The following is a 14,816-nucleotide window of genomic DNA, read 5'->3' on the forward strand; positions in this document are numbered from 1 at the left end:
CTAAAGAGTTTAGACAGTACTTCCCTCGCTGTCGGAAACTTGACGACTGCATGCCTATTGTGTTTTTTTTCTCATTACATTTTTGTAGTGGGAATTTAAAAAAAAATTGCGATGACGTCATCAACATTTTTGCAAGGACACGTATATCAGTTGGGATAGATGTAGTGTAATACTAAGAATAAAATTATTATATTCTCAAATTTTCGGGAAAATGAATTGGGTCGTTTGAATATTGATTTGTAATAATCAATAAAATAACGAAACAATTTACTCACGTATACCTACGTATCAGAGGCAACTAAAAATCGTGTATGTATAAACATTGTTAATTTAAGATGACAGGCGTAACAGCATACGTGAGAGCCAAACACAGAAACTGTAAACAAAACGACCGTCGGTTTTATTGCTTCGACTTCCGCTTATTATATAAAACATTGGGTTTTATTTTAATTCTTGACGGTGAAATTCACAATTGGTTGATTATAAACATGTCTATTTCGCATTCGCGGAACCAAGTGACCGCATAAAACAAATGCAGATCTGTAACGTTAAAGTCGATGTAAATAAGCGTGCTACCCTTATGTTTCAACCGAGTTTTTCCTTTAACAAATTTTGTGTCTACCAAATTGGGTTGGTTGGGGTGTAATACTAATAATAAGTGTTGCCTTTAATTTAATCAATAAAATAAATTGACTTCATTAATTTTTTTGAACCACCTCTTAAGAAAATCTAAAAAATATGAATGGAATGATAAATCACAAGTACAAACTCATCATATTTTTTGCATTTTAGATAGGATTTATTCAGCAAAATTTAAGGGTGACGTCATCAATTTTTTTAGGAGGGATGAACAAATACATTTTGAACAAAAGTTTACCATGCTTATAATAACTTTAAAATATTCCCAAGATTTCAAAGCATTCGGTTTTGTAATTCCTGATTAAATCGATAAAATAAATCCACGCCTTCATTAATTTTTTTCAGTCACCCTGCATATGCAAATCCAAAAATATGAATGGAATGATAAATCACAAGTACAGACTCATTATATTTTGTACATTTTAGATGCGATTTATTCGGAAAACTTTTGAGCTGACGTCATCAGTTTTTTGTAGAAGATAACCAAATATATTTTGACTAAAAATTTATTATGCTCTTTATAACCTTAAAACATCTGCAAGATTTCAAAGCATTCGGTTTTGTAGTTCCTGATTAAATCAATAAAATAAATTTACGCATTCATTAATTTTTTTGAGTCACTCTGTATATGCAAATCCAAAAAATATGAATGGAGTGATAAATGACAAGTACAGGCTCATCATATTTTGTACATTTTAGATATGATTTATTCGGCAAACTTTCGAGCTGACGTCATCAAGTTTTTGGAGGGGATAAGCAAATATATTTTGACTAAACATTTATTATGCTCTTTATGACCTTAAAACATCTGCAAGATTTCAGAGCATTCGGTTTTGTAGTTCCTGATTAAATCAATAAAATATATTTACGCATTCATTAATTTTTTTGAGTCACCCTGTATATGCAAATCCAAAAAATATGAATGGAGTGATAGATCACAAGTACAGACTCATCATATTTTGTACATTTTAGATATGATTTATTCCACAAACTTTTGAGCTGACGTCATCAAGTTTTTGGAGGGGATAAGCAAATATTTTTTGACTAAAGATTTATGATGCTCTTTATAGCCTTAAAACATCTGCAACATTTCAAAGCATTCTGGTTAGCAGATTAAAAATTAAATTTCAAAATGTTGTTTTATAATTTTGATTTTTTTTCCAAAAATCTGGACGTTTCGGGTGAAAAGTCGATTCAGAGTTGTAAACTACATGTGTAGGACTATGTTATTTTATACAATTGAAAACCCATTTACTATGTACAATTTTGAAGTGACGTCATCGCTTTAGTGGTGGGGATGATTCGACAAATTTTGGTTAGCGTTTTACCATCTACATGATATTCTTAATATAAGTACAAAATTTCACAACAATCGGTCGAGTACTTTCGGAGATTATCTGTCTAATAAAAATCCGTGACAACAGACGGACAGACGGACAGACGGACAGACGGACGGACAGACGGACAGACGGACAGACGGACAGACAGACGGAAATGGGAGACCTATTTCTTCGTCTTCTAGGGGTCATGAAAGATCGAGAAAACGTAAAAGTAGAGAGTCGGCCGACGGACTCGATTACAATACTTCCTTTGCTTACGCTCGGGAAGTAAAATCCGAATCGAAAAATTGAAAACAACGCAAAACTGAAAAACCGAAAAATTACAAACTGAAAAACTGAAAAATCCAAATAGTAAAACATGAAAAATTTAAATGTTTAAAAATTTAAGATAATTGAAGATAAAATGAAAAATCCAAAAACTGAAAACATAAGAAGTTACATTAAAAAATTTAAAAAATCAAAAACCAAAATTCGAAAAACTGAAAATCAAAAAATGTTAAAACTGAAAATTCGAGAAAATGAAAAGTCGGAAAATTTGAACATTTAAGATTCGAAAAATTAAAAAATTTAAATTCGAGAAAGCAAAATATCGAAAAATTGACGAAACCAAAAATTGAAAAACCGAAAAATTAGGAATTTAAAAATCAAAAAAATTAAACATCCACAAATTGAAAACACGAAAACCTGAAAAGTTGAAAAATTGAAATACATATTGGAAAACTGAAAAACCGAAAAATTAAAAAAACAAAAATCTGAAAACTCAAAAAAATTTAAGAAACTAAAAATTGAAAAACAGAAACTTAAAAACAAAACCTCAATACATCAACGAAAAATCTAACAATTGTAAAACCGAAAAATTACAAACCGTGAAACTGAAAAACCAAGAAAAAGGAAAAAATCAAAAACTGAAAACACGGAAAATTGAAACATCTAAAAACTGAAAAATAGAAAAATTGAAAAAATGAAAAATTGAAAAATAGAAAAATTAAAAGCAGATGTCCTGAAATAACTAAATAACGAAAAATTGGAAAACCGAAAAATTAAAAATCGTGAAACTTAAAATTCTAATTAAAAATGAAAAAAATCAAAAAACTGAAAAATCTAAAAATTTCAAAAATCAAAAAGTTGAAAAATGAGAAATTGAAAAGTTTAAAAGATGAAAAATGGAAAAACTTGAAACACGAAAATTGAAACATCGAGAAAAGAAAACTCGAAAAATTGAAAATATGACAAACGGAAATATCTAAAAATTGAAAGATTAAAAATCGAGAAACTAAAAAGTCGACAGAAGTAAAGTCGAAAGACTGAAAAATCGAAAAACTGTAAACTCAAAAATCTGTCAGTCGAAAAATTAAAAAATCGAAAAACTAAAAACTCAAAAAACTGAAAAATTGTAAAATAAAAGTACGAATCGACAATTGAAAACAACGAAAAACTGAAAAAAGGACAAATTAAAATCGGGAAATTTATAAATGGAAAATTACAAATTGGAAAATTGAAAAATCGAAATATGTATTGTGAAATCCAAAGATTTAAGAAACGAAAAAATGAAAAAGCGAAATATGTACATATTGAAAATACGAAAAATTAAATTAAAAAACTAATTTTAAAAAATCAAAATTCAAGGAACTTAAAATTTTAAAAATGAAAAATCGAAAAATCTTAAAATTGAAAATTCGAGACAATGAGAAATCGAAAAATTTGAACATTTAAGAGTTGAAAAATCAAAAAAATTAAATTCGAGAAACTGAAATATCGAAAAATTGAAGAAACAAAAAATCGAAAAGCCGAAAAATTATAAACTAAAAAATGAAAAAAATAAACATCCACAAACTGAAAACACGCAAAACTGAAACGTTGAAAAAATAGAAAATTGGAAAACTGAAAAGTCGAAATATTGAAAAATCGAACAAAGTAAAAAAGAAAAATTGAAGAAACTAGAAATTAAAAATTTGAAAAATTAAAGAAACTAAAAATCGAAAAAATTCAAATATCTAAAAATTTAAAAACTTTAGAATCAAAAAATTTCCAGTCGAAAAATTGAAGAAACGAAAAATTAAAATCTATCGACTAATTGAAAAATTCAAAATTTGAAATCGATCAAATGAAAAAATTTAAATTAGAAACCCCAAAATCTAAAAATCGAAAATTGTACCATTCGTTACTGGCAGTATAATTTTTATTTTCAACTGATAAAAATTAATATTCGTCTAAAAATCGAATATCGACTTAGTAGTAGTTTATAATGTTCTGAAAAAGGGTACCAAAAAACATTCATATAAACTCATCCTGAAACGTGTTTATTAACAAAAAAGTCCTTGAATTTGTATAAATATTGTTTTCAACTTGTACTACCTATCCTTGGTGTATTTGAAACTTGCAACATTTCTACAATTTACAATCACACTCATCATTGGTGCCGTTTCTTCGTGTGTTTATTTAACTCCGACCTATATTTAGTTTTAAATGAACACTTTTTACATTCATACCACTTAATATCCTTCGCATCCACATGGTGCAAACTCACGTGAGTTTTCACTTGTATCTTCTGCTTAGCTTTATACGGACACTGTTCACATTCGTACCATTTAATATCTTTTTCATCCAAATGGTGCGCATTTACGTGACGTTTCAAATGCCCGTGAGTTTTCGTCCTGTATGGACATTTTTCACACACGTACCATTTAATATCCTGCTCATCTAAATGTCGTGCGATTATATGCCGCTTCAAATTGCTACTAACCTTAGCTTTAAATGGACAATCTTTACAATAGTACCATTTAGTGTCTTGTTCGTCCAAATGGTGCACATTTATGTGGATTTTTAAATGCGATTTGTACTTAGTTTTGTGCGAGCACTTTTCACATTTATACCACTTGACGTCTTGTTCGTCCAAATGTTGACAATTTATGTGGATTTTTAAATATTCTTTTTGCTTAGTTTTAAAGATACACTTTTTACAAGTGTACCATTTAATGTCTCGTTCGTCCATATGGCAAGCTATTACATGTCGTTTTATATGATCGGCTCTTTTAGCTTTATATGGACACTTTCTGCAGCTGTACCATTTAACGTGCTCTGAAATAGTGTGCAGTGTGAAAAATTTTCTGTAGTTATATTTACACTGACGCTCATCATGCTGAAACCAGTTCAAGGCGTTCATTGCAGAAGTTTTGTTTTTTTCGTTTTTTAAACATCGTAAAACATGTTGCAACCATTTCAGTGAAAAGTGTGTTTCAAAGGAGCACTTTTCACAACTATATTGTTGGATAGTGTGGATATTTAATATTCGTTGGTGTTGTTGAAGGTGTTGTTTGAAAATAAGCGTCAGTTCTGTTTGAAAATTGCAGTCTTTGCAGTAGTAGGTCTCGATGTTGGAGTTTTTACAGTTGAAATGCTGGGATGATAAGGAGTGACGTCTGATGTGATTAACCATGCTACCAGGCTACCTAAATTGTTGTGTTATTATTATAAAATACTAATGTCTTAAGTTGTCCTTACCTACTACATTAATTTAAAGTCGTTCGAAGTGTTGTCAAACCCAAAATTTTTTTAAATAATTCTGCTCGATTCAACTTGTCTCATATTACAGTTTTGTAAAATTCAAACAATTAAACACGTTTGCGCCTTTTTAGCAATAAATTTTGTAAAAACTAGTCCAAAGTTGTGTTTAGAATTATTTTTTTGTAAATATTACAACATAACCTCAAACGTGAAACTTGGTTATGTATGCAACACACAATACAGTTGCTTGGAAATTCAAATTTCTACATAACATAAGGTGAAGCTAATCGTGTCTAGAATGCCACACATTTTTTGAGCTGTGGTAGGGCGTAAGATACGTTGTGTGGTTGGCTGCATTGATTTAAAAACGACATTAGGTCAGTCCAAATAATCTGTTCAGCAGTTTGTTTTTACCTAGTTGTAGCTAATAGTAGGAAAATGATGAATTAACGTTACAACTACCAATAATTCAAAGTTTTTCAAAGACTTTTGTTGGCCTACCAACCATATGTCACAACTGGTATTTTTTTGACAAGAACCCAACTTATTAAACGTTTTAAATTTATTAGATTGTCTAGTTACGAATTGCGTCCCATTTTTTTTGTCCACCAATCGTATGTCCTCTTTTATCAAAAAAGCAACGCCAACTTGATGACTTTTTCAACTGAACACCCGTTATGTCTGTTTACCAAGGTTATTCCTAGTATACCGGGTATACATAGTGTTTTTAAACAACACGAGACTCAAAAACATGTTTTTAAGTTCTTGTAATATAAGTATTTTGCAGTTAAGCTCCGCCCCCTTTGTTCACGGCGAATAAAAAAATCATTACAATTGAGATAGGGCGGGTGGGCGGGGCTTACATTTTGCCTTTTTGTTTTAATATGTGTAGACTTGTATATTAAGAAAAAAAAAAAGATAAAATATAAGCCCCGCCCACCCGCCCTATCTCAATTCCGATGATTTTTTTTATTCGTTGTAAGTCGAGGGGCGGAGCTTAATTGTAAAATACTTATACGATACTTAAAGCACTGGGGTCCCCGAAATTGTGTCATAATAATTTAAAATAGACATTCGAGATTGTGTAATAATTATTTTAAGGATGAGACAATCATTTAACATGGACACTTGTGGCTTCGGAAATTGTGTCATATTCATTCAAAGTTGACACACGTGACCTTCCACATCGTGTCAAAATCATTTAAAATAGACACTCGTGACCCCCGAGATTATTTCATAATTGTCTTAAAAAAGACACTAATAATAATTTAAAATAGACATTCGTAGCCCTCGAGATTGTGCCATAATTATTTTAAAATTGACATACGTGACCTTGAGATTATGACAATCGTTTAAAATAGACATTTGTGGCCTAGGAAATTGTGTCAAAATCATTTAAAATAAGCACTTGTGAACTCCGAGATTCCTTCATAAATGTCTTAAAAAAGACATTGGAGACCCCCGAGATTCTTTAATAATCATATTTCATTGCAAAAATGTAGCATTTTAGAAGTTCTGTCGAAAGAGCTTTCAACCAATTTTTGTAACTGATAAAATTACAAGATAAAAATCTTGAACATTCTAATCTTCATGAATTTTTGAAGTTAGATTATTAGGAATATTGTACAGAATTTTTGTAATTTCCAAAAACTTTTGAACCAAATTTTTGAATAGTTTTAATATGTTTTTTTGTTACATTCATGAATAATTTCCGAAAATTTCCAGTTTTTGAAAATTACCTCGTTTTAAAAAGCGTACGTTAGAAAGTTAAAAAAATTTCATTCTTTTCAGACTTTGTAAAATAACAAACGTGAAAGAATGCCAATTAATGAAGTTTTTTGAAATATTTTGTAAAGATACTTTCAACAAATTTTATTCGTTTTTCTGAAAATTTTGAAAATTTTATAAAAACGTTGACATCTTGACAAGAATTAAATGCAATTTTAATTTCTAGATGTTACGAAAGAGTTCGGGTTTTTTTTGGGATTAAATATATTGTGCTCACAGCTAGTGGAATATGAAAATGTCGGTTTCCAGTTTCGTTCTAGTATTTTGTTAGACTTCATCGTGCTCGACTGGCGATTTTTCTAAACAAATCCGACATTTTTTTTTATAAAAATTCAGAATTTTTTGACAATTTGTGAAATGTCAGAATGGCGAATTTTATCAAAATTTTTCTTTCTTGGTCAAATCTAGAAAATGAAGTCTGATTTTTTTATTCCCTCCTTCCCTGTCAAATTTTTTATTCTTAATTTTTTTACAAATCTGATATGATCTAAACTTGAAAGAAACCTTTAGTTAAAAAATTTTTTTGGGCTTTTCGAAAATTGTTCGTTCATCCCGTCATTTCGAAATATTGTAGAATTTCAAAAATTTGACTCTGAATCTTATACAGAATTTTTGTAATTTCCAAAAATTTTTTAACCAATTTTTAAGCTTTAATTCACTTTCTTGTTACATACAATTTCCAAAATTTTCCAGTTTTTTAGAATTACCACATTTTTAAAAAGTGTGGGTCAGAAACTTACGACTCCTCTTTCCGTCTGTCTGTCTGTCCGCCGTCTGTTCGGATTTTTATTAGGCAAATAATTTCCGAAACTACTTAACTGATTTTTGTCGAATTTTATTTGTGTATTAGAAATATCGTGTAGATGGTAAAACGCTTACCAAAAATAAGATGACGTCATCTGCAAAATTTACATCAGTAAATCTTATTTAAATTTTTAAGAAACCGAGGAAAGTTTTTACTAGATATCCAGATTTTTGGAAAAAAATCAAAATTGCATTTTTTTAATTTTTGGGAAAAAACTGAGGAGACAAAATCCATTAAATTTTTCGGTTCAATTTTTTATTTTCTTTCTTTTTACAATTTTTCAATGTTCCAATTTTATAATTGTTTGTTTTTTAATTTCACTTTTTTCCAATTTTTCGTTTCGTCAGTTTTTCAATTTGCAATCTTTCAATTTTTCGGTTTTTTCTTTAATTTTACGATATTTCTTAGTTTTCATTTTTAAATTTTCCAGTTTTCCGATTTTCCAACTTTTGAACGTTTAAATTTTTAGATTTTGCAGTTTTTCGAATTGAAATTTCACGAGTTTTCGACTTTATTTTTCAAGTTTTAGATTTTTCAGTTTTTCATTTTTTCAGTTTTTCGAAAAAAACGAGAAAGTACAGTTATTCTAGGTGACTTACATTAGGAGTACAGTCCAAAATTATTGAATAATAGATTGACTTTATGTTTTTTATTATAATATCTCTTGTTCTTTGCGCCAAAAAAATGTTGAAAGAAAACTACGTATATAAAAAAAAAAATCTTAATCGCGATGAGTTTCTTATGATAACTTCTTGTAGAGAAATGAGGATTTTGCAACTAAACTCCGCCCCTCAGCTCACAATGAATAAAACATTCATCAGAATTGAGAAAGGGTGGGTGGGCGGGGCTTATATTTTGTCCACTTTTTCTTAATATACGAAGTCTTCTTTTCCCAACGAGAAACTGAAAACATGTTTAATTATCCTGTTGTTGAAAGAAAAAAGTAGCAAAATATTTTTGAAGATGTTTTGTATTTTATTGTTAATTTAGTCAAAAATCTGACGAATACAGTGTTACTAAAAACAAACTAAAGCTTGCATTAAGACATTTTATTGTGATTTGTACAAAATCAGGTCTGATTATAAATATAACAACATTCAAATTCTAAAAACGTACTAGACACTTCCTTCACTAATTACTATATTCCTGCTCGTTCACATGACACTTATTAATATGAGTTTTTAAATTCGACTGAAATTTACTTTTATATGTACACTTTTCACACCTATACCACTTAATATCCTCCTCCTTCACATGGTGGCAATTGATGTGATTCCTCAAAGACACTTTTTGTTTAGCTTTGTATGGACACTGTGCACACTCATGCCATTCAATATCCTTTTCATCCAAATGGTGCGTCTTAAAGTGACTTTTCAAATGCGAGCTTTGCTTAGCTTTATACGAACACTTATCACACCTATACCAATTAATATCTTTCTCGTCCAAATGGTGTACTTTAATATGACTTTTCAAATGTGAATTCTGTTTAGCTTTATATGAACACTGCGTGCACTCATACCATTTAATATCTTTCTCATCCAAATGACTAGCATTGATGTGGATTTTCAAATGGGCGTTTTGTTTAGCTTTATACGGACACATTGTGCATTCGTACCATTTAATTTCGTCTTCGCTTAAATGCCGCACGGCAATGTGGTTATTCAGCGCCGTTTTATACTTAGCTTTATATGGGCAATCTTTGCATGCGTACCATTTAATAACCTGTTCACCAAAATGAACCTCGTTTATGTGATTTATTAAAAGCGCTTTAGTGTCAGCTTGATAGTGACACTTTTTACACTCGTGCAAGTGGCGTACATTTATGTGTTTTCTTAAATTCGAACTATTCTTAGCTTTAAATGGGCACTTGTCACACTCGTACCATTTGATATCGTTCTCGGCCAAGTGGTGCGCGTTGATGTGGTTTTTCAAACTCGACTTATCTTTAGCTTTATACGGACAACTTTTGCACTCAAACCATTTAATATCTTTCTCGTCTAAATGGTGCACGATTATGTGACTTTTTAATCGCGAGGATTTTTTGCTTTTATATGGACACTCCTTACACTCGTACCATTTAACATCTTTTTCGTCCAAATGGTGAGCTATTATGTGCTGCCTTAACGCTTCTTTCAGTTTAGCTTTATACGGACAACTGTCACATTCGTGCCATTTAATATCCTCTTCGTTCAAGTGTCGAGAAGTTAAGTGTTTTTGCAACGACGATCTGTTCTTAGCTTTATACGTACAACTTTCACATTTGAACCATTTAATGTCTTGTTCGTCCAAATGGCGTGCGATTATGTGTTTTTTCAAAGATGCTTTATCTTTAGCTTTATGGGGGCACTTTTTACATTCATACCACTTAATATCGTTCTCGTGTGCGTGACGTACAATCGCGTGTCTGGCTAAGTTTGCTTTATGTTTAGCTTTATATGGGCATTGGGTGCATTTGTACCATTTAATTTCGCGTTCGTCTAAATGGCGCGCAATTGTGTGTTTTTGTAAAGTAGACTGATCTTTAGCTTTATACATACATTTTTTGCATTTGAACCATTTAATGTCGTCGGCTTTTGAATGGCGCGAACTTACGTGCCTTTTTAAATTTGCTTTAAGTTTAGCTTTGTATGAACACTGCTCACAGTTGTACCAAAACACTTTATCGTCGTTTACGTGTTTTAACACTTTGTGTGTCCTCAAGTTGTGTTTAGTCCGGCATTTGTATCCACATTGGCCGCAATTGTAGCGTGTGAAGTAGTCTTTAGCGGAATTCAGTAAGTCGGGGTTTTCTTTAATTTCCAAACAGTCTGCGCTATGTTGGAACCATTTAATCAGAAAATGGGTTTCAAAGTCGCACTTTTCGCAAACGTAGCTTTTAACTGCGTACTCTTCATTTAGCAAGTTTTCACAGACTGCTTTGTTAAGACTGTGACACTTTTCCAGGTGTTGTATAAAAACCAGTGTTAGATCTGTCTGGTAATCACAGTCCGAGCAGGAATAAATTTCAACGTCGGTATTTTCGCAGTTAAAAGGAATTAATGCTGTGTGGTGACTTCTGACGTGGTTTGCCATGCGGAAAACCAGCGTTGTGAAGTACGGGCAAATTTGACACTTGTGGACGTTCTTTGAGGGTTTCACTGAAGTAAGCTTCTCCGGGAATACTAAAAGCGACATTTTTGTTTGTCTACAACGATTAATGCTTTGTTATAATTTAAACATGGTGATTTATTTGTATTTTCTCACCTATTAAGTGGATAAAAAGCAACAACTGTCAAAAATACACAATAAAAATAGTTCAAGCCGGCTGTGACAACGTAACCTCAAAATTTAATTCACATGATTAACTGTGAATTATAGATAGGGTTCTTTTTTGACGACAATTATTTACATTTGGAACATTTTCTCCAAAGATGTGTTATAAATAGGGAGGGTTTGGGCAAGGGAATTGATTAGGTATTAGATTACAGGATTGTGCGCACACGCACTGTTGGTGGGGGGTGGAAAATTAATAAAAATTTTGGTTTGAAGAGAGAACAGATTTTGGGGGTTTCTTTAAGTATTAAAATTCTTGAAAGAAAAAAAATCTCTAGAATGAAAATCCTGATAAAAAATGCTTTAGAAAAAATGATTTAATGTATATTTGGTTGTATTTATTTCTTTATTATTTAATAAGTGATATTACTGGTTGCCTACCCACGCTTTTACTGTGCTTTTATGTTTAGTATTTTGAGGTTATGAACGTTATTGAAAAAATTTGTTTTTATTGCCCCCTTCATGTCTTTTTTAACTTTAAATGTGAACATTCGCCCCCAAGGTAAGACATTTTCGGTATTTATTTTTATGCTTATATTTACGTATAGTAAATAATTTCAGGCAAATAAAATGTCGATTTTGGAATACTCAGAAAAGTTGGTCCATTCGCAAACATCTCTCAAAAATGTCCACCATTGTAAACTATGTACCTACATTACAACATCATATTTTTTCTTTGTGAACCACCTTAGACGTCATCATTCATCCTCAGCCGAATTTAAGTGTGAAACTACCCAAATTGAAAATTACTACTGCAGCGACTGCGAATTCTACACAGACCTAACAATTCTTATGAAAGAACACATCAATGAATGTCACAGCTTGCAAAGAAAAAATGTACTGAGTGAGAATTTCACCACTACAAAATATACATGTGAAAAATGCAGCTTCGAAACACACTTTTCTTTAAAGTGGCTCCAACATACGTTTAACGAGTGTTTAATAAATCAGGAAAACCATATAAAGAATATATCCAACTGGTACAACTGTGATGAATGTCAATTTAAAACTAAATATCATTATAGTTTACATAGACACAAAACCAGAAGACATGAAAAGACACACGAAATTGAGAAACACTCAGATGAGGAAATTAAGTGGTACCAATGCAAAGAATGTCCATATAAAACAAAACGTAAGCGATATTTAAAAGTACACATAAATTCGTTACACTTACCTGAGCAAGATATTAAATGGTATGATTGTAAAGATTGTCCCTACAAAGCCAAAAGCTCTTCGTCTTTAAAAAGTCACATACACGCACACCACTTGCGTGAACAAGACATTAAATGGTACGAATGTGCAAAGTGTCCTTATAAAACCAAACAAAAAAACAATTTAAAACAACACGTAACTGCTTTGCATGCAGATAAACAAAATATTAAGTGGTACGAATGTAAAGAGTGTTCATATAAAAGTGTACGCAAGGGTGATTTAACAAAGCATATGAAGTCGCGCCATTTGGACGAACGATATATTAAATGGGACAAGTGTACACAGTGTCCAGGTGAAACTAAAGTCAAGTGTACGCTCAAACGTCACATCATTGCCATGCATTTAGACGCACAAGGTATTAAGTGGCACAAATGTGAAAAGTGTGAATTTATAACTAAGTACCGAAGTTCTTTAAAACTTCATATAAATGCACGCCATTTGGTTGGACAAGATGTTAAATGGTATGAGTGCAAAGTTTGTACATTTAAAGCAAAAGACAATTCGAATTTAAGAAAACATGTAAAAGCGCGTCATTTGGATGATAAAAATAAAATAGTTTGATAGTAGGTCGTGGTTTGAGGTTATGTTAATAAAAACTTTAATTGGTTTGAAGTTGTTTTCGCTTAAAAGTAACATTAATTTTGATTAAACTTGTGAAATTTCTAATTACACATTTCTAAGGTAGGCAACCAAAACAACATATTTAAGGAGAAAATTTATTAACCTAACTTCAAACTAGATATAATAAGATATCTTTGCTCAAACCATAACCGACCTCAAAAATCAAATATGTAAACACCTTCAAAAATATTTTGCTAATTCTCGACGCTTCGTATGTGATAAAATACGAAAAATGTATCGTTTTTTACGCATTATTCAAATATATGTATAATTGGTTGCATATACACTTTTATTCAGCGACAAACTGACATAGATTAATATAGATGCGACATACAAGCTGATTTTGCAAAACCACCCTTATTGAAATTGGAGTCCTCAACCGCCAAAGGCGAGCGCCAAATTTAAATGTCGACTCTAAGCGTTCAGAAGCGATTTGATTCGTTTGGACTATAATTTCTGCGGGAAATAGTTGTTTGGTCGGTTTTTATAACGTCTAAGTGAATATTTTTGGTACATATTTAAATGATTTTACATATTTTGTTTAACTAAGAATTAGTTCTTTATTTGTGTTTTATACTAGCAAAACGTCTTAAACTAAGAATATTGTTGAAATCGTAATAACCCAATGGATTTTTTTCGGGAAAATGTTTTGGAAACACTGTGTTCTATTTTGTATGAATTTTTAAATGTTTTTAGTGACAATTTTTGTGGTTGTTTTCGATACACTGTATAATATTAACAGTGAAAAAAAAATTAAAAATTAAAATAATCGAAAAAACGAAACCTTAAAAAATCGTGAAACCGAAACATTGAAAAATCGAAATATCGAAGAACTGAAAATCGAAAAAACGTGAAAATTTAAAAATCGAATAACGAAAAATCGAGAAATCGAAATTCCCAAATTTAAAAAATCGGATAACTGAAAAATCGAAACATCGAAAAACTGGAAAATTGAAAAACTGAGAAATCGAAAAATCAAAAGATCAAGAAATCGTGGAGCCGAAAACCGAAATAGGTCAAAATCGAAAAAGCGAAAAGTTAAAAATTGAACAATTTATAAATTGAGAAATTGACAATCAAAATATCGAAAAATCCAAATCTTGATAAATCGAGAAATCAAAAAACTTAAAAATTCGAAAAATTGAAAAATTGACAGATTGAAAGATCAAAAGAACGAGAAATCGAAAAGTGATGAAGTCGAAAAATCGAAAAATAAAGAAATCGACAAACAAAAATTTAAAAGGCCAAAGTAAAAAATTGAAAAACTGACAAATCGAAAACCTGAACAACCAAATCTCGATAATTCGGGACTGAAAAATTAACAAATCTACGAATTGAAAAACAGAACATTTAAAACCAAGAAGTCGAAAAATAGAAAGATTAAGAAATGTTGAAAAATTAAAATATCAAAACATTGAAAAATCTAAAATTTAAAAATCCAAAAATTGAAAAATCGAAAAATTATAAAGGTAGACACATCGAAAAACCCAGAAGTCAAAAATAGAATAGCCGAAGAATTGAAATATTGAAAATATCTAAAACTGAAATATCTAAAAACTGAAAAATCGAAAAATCAAAAAAGTGAAGTCGAA

At 30.7% G+C, this 14,816-nt stretch overlaps 1 protein-coding gene across 1 annotated transcript; it reads right to left on the reverse strand.

Moving 5' to 3' along the window:
* Positions 1 to 9,089: 9,089 nt before the first annotated feature.
* LOC135137937 (zinc finger protein 729-like) lies at positions 9,090 to 11,545 on the reverse strand. Its single transcript, XM_064067716.1, has 2 exons — positions 11,320 to 11,545; positions 9,090 to 11,260 (listed from the first exon to the last, which is right to left on the reverse strand). Exon 2 carries the CDS (start codon positions 11,248 to 11,250, stop codon positions 9,208 to 9,210), a length of 2,043 nt encoding a protein of 680 aa, XP_063923786.1. The 5' UTR covers positions 11,251 to 11,260; positions 11,320 to 11,545; the 3' UTR covers positions 9,090 to 9,207.
* Positions 11,546 to 14,816: the final 3,271 nt, after the last annotated feature.

This window comes from Zophobas morio, unplaced genomic scaffold (genome assembly GCF_036711695.1).
Source record: "Zophobas morio isolate AGI-343-1 ecotype UQ-CSIRO unplaced genomic scaffold, CSIRO_AGI_Zmor_V1 ptg000030l, whole genome shotgun sequence".
In the NCBI taxonomy this organism is placed as follows: Eukaryota; Metazoa; Arthropoda; class Insecta; order Coleoptera; family Tenebrionidae; genus Zophobas; species Zophobas morio.

Coding starts and splice junctions, on each gene's coding strand:
- LOC135137937 (XM_064067716.1), bottom strand. CDS start 11,250: ATGTCGCTTTTAGTATTCCCGGAGAAGCTTACTTCAGTGAAACCCTCA.